General features: G+C 51.1%; 1 protein-coding gene across 1 annotated transcript; it reads right to left on the reverse strand.

Moving 5' to 3' along the window:
• Positions 1 to 2: 2 nt before the first annotated feature.
• On the reverse strand, positions 3 to 8,057 carry LOC141953847 (TBC1 domain family member 22B-like). Its single transcript, XM_074892735.1, has 8 exons — positions 7,924 to 8,057; positions 6,855 to 7,033; positions 6,286 to 6,356; positions 5,720 to 5,848; positions 5,197 to 5,262; positions 4,175 to 4,289; positions 3,693 to 3,786; positions 3 to 379 (listed from the first exon to the last, which is right to left on the reverse strand). The coding sequence occupies exons 2-7, from the start codon at positions 6,922 to 6,924 to the stop codon at positions 3,758 to 3,760; spliced, it is 480 nt and encodes a 159-aa protein (XP_074748836.1). The 5' UTR covers positions 6,925 to 7,033; positions 7,924 to 8,057; the 3' UTR covers positions 3 to 379; positions 3,693 to 3,757.
• Positions 8,058 to 8,507: the final 450 nt, after the last annotated feature.

Genomic DNA, 8,507 nt, shown 5'->3' on the forward strand with positions numbered 1-8,507 from the left:
GCCAGTCAGTTCCCTCTTCTTGGGATTCCAGGTACTAAGAGGGTAGCAATGGACCAAGGCAGATAAACAGAGGCTGTGCCTGCATACGACCAGCTATAAAATGTCATCTTGCTGCTGCTTTTTGCAGCACCTAATTAAAATGCACACATTAAAAGGCATGAGGATTGTTATTAGGGATAAAGGCTGCCATGAATCAAATCTATTTCTCTGTGACTTTCAGACTTACCCAGAAACAAGGTAATGTCACACAGATGGAGAAGGATCAACATGCCTCACTCAGCTCAGTTCTGCCCATCAAGCTCAGGTCCTTTAATCTGTAAATGATTTCTGGAATATTGTGGCTTTGAAGTAAAAACAGACACCATGCCAAACAATCTTCCTGATACCAGCAGAACAGAGGAGGGCAACAGTCAGCCACTAAGTAGGTTAAATCTCAGCAAAGTTTCATGCCAGAAAAGTCTCTATTTCTTACTGTGTTGCAATCTAGTGCTAACATTACAGTGAAAACCACCATGCTGCTTGGTATGAAATTCCAGAAACTTAAGCAGCCTGGACTTCCCAGGCAGTGGGCTTGTAGGGAGGGAATGAGACTTCTCTGGTTGTATACACCAAAAATTTCAGTAAAGCTGAAGCCATCCCTTAAATGACAGTTCTGACTGCTTACTAACGTTACTTCTCTCCCCTCCACCAGTCCAGTCTACTCCTTATCCATGAAATTTGAACCCCTAGAAGCTTGCTTTTTCTGCCGTTACGCTTTCTCTGCTTTCCGTGCTGCCATTGCTAACAGCCACTTACAACTCCAGAACAACTCACACCTGTGCCCTTAATTACTCTAACACTGGTCAAGGGTTATAACAGCAGAGTATAGCAACAGCCTCCTCCTAGAAGCTTTGCAGAGGTGTCACATGAGACAAACATGCCTGGAATCCAATTAGGTGAAGCCAAGGGTAAGAAAACAATCAAATGTAGGGAATAAAAAGATCTACTGAGACACATGAAATGGGATTGAAACCCACCTCCCATTACATCCTTGGTTCTCCAAACTGCTGGGTCAGTACACCTGTCATGGACTACCACTTTCCATCAGCATCACGCTTGACATGCCATAGCGGACAATCCCCGTGATTCTGATCCAGCTGCATTTCTGACAGTAAAGAGGTACACACTCTCTCCTCCATCTTTATTAAAAAACCTCCAGAGAGAATTATGGCTGGCTTGCTTACACTTTTTTTTACTACTTCACCTCAGAGTTACATCAAGCTCTGATACCAGTTTTGGCCTTGCTTAGGCAATATTCAGATAATACCAGTTAAGTTAAATCTGTGAGTGGAACTGTTGCACTTTGCTGCCTGGATTTATTCAGTCCACCTATAAGTTTTGAAACTCAAAAGCTTTTCCAAGTAGCTTGAAAAGAAAGACTCCCTGTCAAAACTCAGATCATGTGTCTCCCCTGTTTGGTATCCTGTTCCTAATTTATAGGAGTCACTTATGCATTAGAGGAAATGGGGCCTTTCCTCAGAATAGTTGGCAAATGCCTTCACCTGGAATCTTAAGAGGGCTCCCACGTGACATTCCCCAGGAATAGACAGGGATGATGAGGTCACATATCTAAGCGGATAGGGTCTTTAAGAAGAAACAGAGAGGCACCTAACACATTTAGTCACCTCCAGGAATGACTTTTTTGAGGCTGTGCCTTTGAATTAAAAGGTCTACAGCAAGCATAAATCTGAAACTAGGTCTCTAAATGCTTTTTGTGCTCAATCTGTAGCCAGCCTGAGTTTATCCACGAAAAGGGTGAGAGCTGTAGAGAAAGAGCTACAAGGAGATTTCTGATACCAGATGGATCTTTAAGTATGATGAAAAGACAGTGTGTCTGCATCTTTTTTTTTTTTTACTGGGGAACCCCAAAATGGACATTCCAGATGTGGCCTCACCAGTGCTGAGTAGATGGGAGGGATCATCTCCCCAACATGCTGGCCAAGCTCTTCCTAATGCAGCCTTTGGCCTTCCCTGCCACAAGGGTGTGTTGACAACTCATGTTCAACTTGAGGCCACCAAGACCAAGTTGCTGTAAAGCTACTGGTGATCTCCCAACCTTTACTGGTGTATGGGGCTATTCGTTCCTAGAACCAGGACTTTGAATTTCCTTTTGTTGCAGAGGACAAGACTTCTGGCTGCCCATTTCTCCAGCCTGGGCGCTCCTCAAGGCCCAGCCCTGCTGGGGGCTCTGCCCTGCCTAGGTCTCACATACCGGAGGGCCTTTGCTCTGCTGCCTGGGAGGGCAGCAGGGGGATGTGCACCACACTGGGTGCCTTGGATGTTGGTTCCCCGTGCAATCTGCCCTCCAGCTGATGACTTCTGACTAAGCCCTGCCATGGGTGGGCACTGCGACCACCCCTGCTGACAGTGGCCTCCTTGTCCCAGCTGTCCCTGGATCCCCATAGAACAGACTTTGTCTCATCACCTGATCTCCTTGGACCTAGTGCCAGCTTCCCACATGCTTGAGGGGCAGGGGGACACATCAGGGGCACAGACACATCAGAAGCCCCTCATGCCTTGCTCCCAGCCCACGAAGGCAAGGGGATAAAGGGCTCCACTCTGGGCCTCATTTCCAGTTCCCCTTCCCTTAGCACTTGCTGACTGCCTCACCAGCCCTAGTAGGCGCCTCACGGAAGGCCCCAAGGATCCCCCAGGGACCTGCAAGCCACAGGTAGAGCTCCCTCAGCACCTCTTCCAGTGCCATCAGAGCCCCTTGGGCCTTTGAGGACTGGGCAGGCAGTAGCCAGCACAGCAAACCAGGACCCAACAAGAGACAAACTCCTTGAGGGGTTTGTGAGAGCTGCTGGGGATTAGCTGTGGGGCTGTGGGGCCTGTGTGTGAGAGGGGATGGCTTCTTCGTGCTGGGGCTGTGTGGGAGCAGGCAACGTGACTTCTAACAATGAGATCCAGTCATGCAGTGAAGAGATTAATTCACATCAGTTAGAATACCTATTGAACAACTCATTACATCAGCCAGGTTGTGCCATCCAGCACACCTGATGGTCTTAATCTAATGTCTCACCCTGGCCCTGGGGTCATCAGTGGGCAGCTGTAACTATAAGTGATGGAAAAGACATTTTCCCAGGAGAGTGTCTGTTTCCTGGAACTCAGGCATCACTGATTATTTTCCCTGTGTTGTCCATTCCAATCTTTCCTTTCCAATCTTCTTATCCCCTAGAGGGCCTATGCAGCTTTTTAGTGACTTGAAATCAAGGTATGAAACCAGCAATATTCGGATTACAGGCAAGTTCTGGAGGTAACACCTGTGGTCTTATAACGACACCACGTTAGCACTGTATTGATCTACGGATCTGCTATTGTCTCTGCAAAGGTAGGAGCTGATTCATCTAAAAGGTCAAATTTTGTTTCCTTATTCCTGCAAAGCCTTGAAGTGTGTTACACTTGGAAGACAGAAGGACTTTCAAGAATGCCAAAGCAATTGTACATGTTTTTCAGAAATCAGAGACTTCTTTAAACATGAGTCTTTTCAAAGAAAATTGACCCACCAGGTACACATCTCTCAGCTAACAGAAAGCACGCAGCATCCACCACATTTTAAGATTCCCATTTGGCTAGTTGGGTCATTCCTGCTGAGAAGCACCTTGGAGCATAAGTCACACCCTGACCTGCAAAGGACCGGTGAGTTTACTCACCAAGATGAGGAGTCTTTCCAGGCAGAGCACGCCACATATGCATCTCCCATCTCTGTTCTTAGCACTCAGCCAAGGGTGCCCACAGGGTCCCAACCTGCAGGACAAATTAGAGGGGCTTATTTTTTTTTTGCTTTCTTCCAGTTTCCCTTCAGCCTCGAGGACTGGACTTGTACCACCATCTCATTTTGATGTGAGCTGCAGGCAGCTGTCAGATGGCAACATTGCTCACTAATACATGAATGGGAATTGAGACAGCAGCTTGGGAAGTAAAGGTTTAGCTTCTGTAACTGTTCCTTTAAACCGCCCAGTCCCTAGAACCTCGTGAGCTATTTTACCTTTAAAAATAATCATGTTCTGGGAAGGAAGAACACACACATCATCCCCTCCAGCAATGCAAACTTGTCTGATGCCAGCGCTTCACACCATTTCAAACACTGTGGTGAAGAGGCAGCACCGTGCTTCAAACAGCAAAAGTCACTTACCAACATACTCAGAGAGGAGCACAACGAAGAACAGAGTGACCAGGTCATTGATTCCCTGCACACAGCCGCTGGCTGGGTGTCGAATGGCCCAGATAAACAGGATTCTTTCAAAGATCTAGGGAAGAATGAGGGAAAGCAGGTACCTGCATTAGCCGTGCACAAAGGAAAGGCAGAAAAGCATAACTGCTAAGCTCAGGGAGCGGAGATCATGCGCTGACAGGCTTTTCTGCAGCAATACAGGTGAGATAAGAAGCATGCAAGTCCTAGGAGAGACTCTGGTATGACCCACAGATCCCCCACACAGGCCAGCCCACACTTCACCAAACAAAGCAGCCCAGGCTCCTCAAAGCCTCTGTTGGAAGAAGTGCAGACCCAACTTTTCAAGATCCAGGTGGCTTAAGACCCTTCCACCCCTAGGGCAGGGCTGCCCATTAGCAGAGCAGCACACCCTGCTGAGCATCAGGTGGAAAGCCAAGGCTGTTATCTGTTATCAGCACAGTTCTCTCGGCAAAACATCATGGGTCTGGATAGTTCCCAATAGAGCAGCCTCCCCCCAACAACCACCGTGTTATTTCCAGACTGCCCCAGCCCCAGGACACCGTGCTCTGACATATACACACACGCTGAGCTCGTTTCTAAAGAGGACAGATGCTCACACCTCCTGGCCACCTCTCAAACCCCTCCCTGCCCGCGTTTCTCACATCCTGCTTCGCACAAAAAGTTTCATAGCAAAACACAACTGATCTTTTCTGGTTCAAACACCTTGAATTTGTCTCAAAACAAAAGCTTCAGGTCTTTTACCAATTCTTGGCTACATCTCGCCACAAAAGAGCTGATCTCATCACTCCTGAGCTCCAAGTCTGATTTCAGAAACATGGGACAAAGTTTCAGCAGGCATTCGCATCAGCAGCTGTCAGCCAGGGAAGTTTCCCTGCAAAACCAACTCACTCGTGGCAGTGCTGGTCTAACCCCACACACATCCCACAGCAAATGTGGGGCAGGAGCTTCGCTCCCCCTCTTACCTCCTGGACAAGCAGCTGCTGGAAGATGGGTATGAGCGGGTTGGTCCTTGGAACGTCGATGCGGATCTGGAAGAGAGGGTGGGTTACACACACCAGCCGTGCTTTCCAGGGGCACAGTAACTCCTCACGGGCTAACAGAGGGGAATCCACCCCTCAGTGTCCCCCCAGGCGAGAGCTGCACTTGCTGACAAGCGCAGTGAGGGCTGCAGGTGATGGCTGCACTGAGAAAACCATCTACAGTTTAATCTCCAGTCTCCTCTGCTCAGGCGTGGGCAGGTGCCCTGAGCTGGGAAAGAGCTGGGGTCTGAATTCTAGTTATTAGGTCGATTTAGGGAAGGCTTAAACTACTGCCTGTAAGAAGACAGACAGAAACATGGTGTCCTGTCCCCAAGGAGAAGACTCCTGATAGCTACAGCTAGAGGAAGTCCTCGCATGACCTCAACCGCACGGACAAGTGGCAGCAAGAGGGAGGAAAGGGACATAACCAAGGCAGAAAGCCAGGCAACGGGCAGAGGGCTCGTACCTGTTGGTAGGTGTCTTGATGGTGCTCCTCGTTCCGGGAATCATAACACTGCTGGATGAAGCTGAAGCACTCCTCCCGCTTGTGCTGCAAGGTCAGCTTTTGCTGCTCCATGTTTGCAGGGAGATAACCCTGTGGCAGGAAAAGCTGTGTCAGGGCAGAGCCTCTTCCCTCACCACAAACCATTCCCTGAAATCCTGCCGGTCAGCTGTGCACCTGGAAGCGTCAGGCACAGAGACTCAGGAGCTGGGGAAAGAGCTTTCATGGGATTTGGCTTTCCCAGCCCCTGATGTCTTTACTGATCTTGGAGCAACCCAACTTCATGGGATTCAGTTTCCCAAAACAAGAGGGGGAACCACACGTTCCCAGCACCAGTCTGGGCTTTGTGCTCAAAGAGGATGTAGCAATTACACTCCCCAACCAAATAAAGCCCTACAGCTCACCCGTAGGCTGGGCACAGATACAAAATGAGCAAACCTGGATACGGGACACAACGAAGGTCTAGCAGCACATGTCCCTGGCTTGGCACGTTCCTCCCAGACTCCTGCGTCACAGCTCCGAGTACTCACTGAGAGGAGACGCCATGTCACGGGCCGGACCTCTCTGGGCACACCGGGCCAGCTGCATTTCCTCAGCTCATCTGCAAACGGACAGTGGTGGCAGTGGGTTAGATCCTAGGCACATCCAGGCACCACTACACCTAGAAGGAGAGGAAAGCCCAGTCTGCTCCTGCAGGCTCTGGAGACACTTGAGCCTCCAGGAAGGCTCCACGTTAGCAATGACAGGGGATGTGGGTCTGCAGCAAGGGGAGGAGAGACGTTTTCAGCTCAGTCTGGGCACAGGACTGGTGGCTGCAGGGGCTACAATCCTCCAGAGCCTACGTTCTCATGCAGAGCCAAACAGCCCCCAGTGATCACAATCATTTGTGAGATGGAGAAAGACTGGAAACAGACAGGCAGCTGGTGGAGGACATAACCATCTGCCAACAGAGCAGTTTGTGCAACTACCCCGCTTGGAGCAACTGCAGGTAGTCATTTCATCCACGCCAGAGCAGACCTGATTGCAACCTGAAGCAGGCAGCAGGCCCCCTCTGCCTTCCCCTTCCCACCTGCTGGCACCCCCATTTTGCCACACTCACCCAGGTCCGTGCTGTGCCTGGAAAGGAGCTGCCAAAACTTCTCCAGGTGGGTTTTCTCCCTCACCATCATGGGGGCAGCACCTGAAGCATTTTGGTCAGAGATTCGGGCAACAAGCGGAATGATGGGCCGAAGGGGAAGGGACTGCTGCTTCTGAAGGGGGTCCCCACACAAGCCTCCTCTGCAAGGAGCAGATGCTGCGGTGAGGCAGGGATGGAGTCTGCACCTCTCCAACCCCACCTCGCTCTTCTGGCCACTGTCAGAGACCTGCTGCTGCAGATTCCACCCCTCTCTTCCCCAGTCCCAGCAGAGCACCGCTGGCCCACTCTGATGGATCAGCTGGTTCACAGGCATCTGTTGTGGCTCTTCCATTATTTCCCTCCCATTTCTCCCTCCCTCCCTTCCTCCTGCATCAGACACCTGGCTGCCAGGGGATCAGAATTCCCTCTTCCCATGGGAAGCCATGGGCAGAAGGGCACAGGAGATGAGGAAGAAGGAGCTGTGGGAATCCCACAAGAACCAACCTTCAGATCTGTTCTGCTCACCACTGATCTAAAGAGTGATCAAGCTAATTGCTAGCACAGAGAGGAGGCTATGGGCTGCCAATGCCACCTGCTGGCAGACTTCCACAGCACAGGCAGCCGGTTGCCTGCGATGAGCAGGGGCTGATGCTGCCTAGTTCTCTGCCCAAACTGCCCTGACCTGGGGTCAACAGGACCTCATCCAGACCTTTACTAAGAGCAGCACACTGGGCCACAAAGGAAGCAGACAGTGAGCAACCCCAAGCAAGAGCTTAACAGATCTCCACAATCCCTTAGCACCCAGAACACGGGATCCTCTGGGCCTGTACGCAGGATACTGAGCAGCACAGGAGACTGAGGCATCAAGACCAGGCCTCCAGAAATGGCTCCTTGGAGTACAGGATACTACAAGGAGGCGAAAGCCTCTGTTGAGCCTACAGGCTGTGCCACAGCCTCTCGCCGTAACATGCAAGTAGCAGCAAGGGGCTGAGTTCAGCAGTCAGTCAGGGGAGCGCCAGAGCACGAGGCTTCTCCTGAAGATGGCTCTTACCAGCTGTCCTGGAGAGCTGGGCCTCGCTGCTGGACTTGATGACCTTGCAGTTGGTGGGCACGTCGCTGAGAGCGGACTGGGTCCGCTCGGGTTTCGACCGCAGCTTGCTGTGGTTCTCCAGAACTTGGGCTGCCGTGGACTTGGCCACTTTAGAGTTCAGAGTTTGCAAAGAAGAAGAGGAGGAAGAGAAGTCCTCATCTTCATCATCACCAATGTCCCAGGCAACACTGGTGTTGCAGGCAAACTCTGAAAGCTGGAGGCCTTCTTGCTTTTCATAGGCAGCGTGTTGGAGTGGTCCCTGATGAAGCTGGGAGGCAGAGAGAAACAGTATCAGAGCCGTGCTGTCACACCACTCCATTTTCTTTCCTTCCCGACGTCCTCACTCCAACCACCCAGTCCCTTCTTCCAGTTTCCCCATTCCTCCTCCCAAACCCATGGAACCTGTTAAGTCTCTCCAGGCTGCCCACTGGCAGGAGGCAGAGCCCGAGCTGGTACGATGGCAGGGCACGGAGGCCACAGTGCCAGCACACAGCAGGAGAGGTGCCAGGCTTCCCAGCTCAGAAGGGTAAAGGGGAGAGATGTAC

Source organism: Strix uralensis, chromosome 23 (genome assembly GCF_047716275.1).
Source record: "Strix uralensis isolate ZFMK-TIS-50842 chromosome 23, bStrUra1, whole genome shotgun sequence".
Classification (NCBI taxonomy): domain Eukaryota; kingdom Metazoa; phylum Chordata; class Aves; order Strigiformes; family Strigidae; genus Strix; species Strix uralensis.

Bases quoted from the DNA above. Each gene is read 5' to 3' on its own strand.
- LOC141953847 (XM_074892735.1), bottom strand. From the start codon at position 6,924: ATGATGGTGAGGGAGAAAACCCACCTGGAGAAGTTTTGGCAGCTCCTT. The intron at 6,357-6,854 runs GTGAGTGTGGCA...GTCCGTTTGCAG, and splicing joins CAGGCACAGCACGGACCTGG to ATGAGCTGAGGAAATGCAGC. The intron at 3,787-4,174 runs GTAAGTGACTTT...TTTGTCCTGCAG, and splicing joins GCTCCTCTCTGAGTATGTTG to GTTGGGACCCTGTGGGCACC.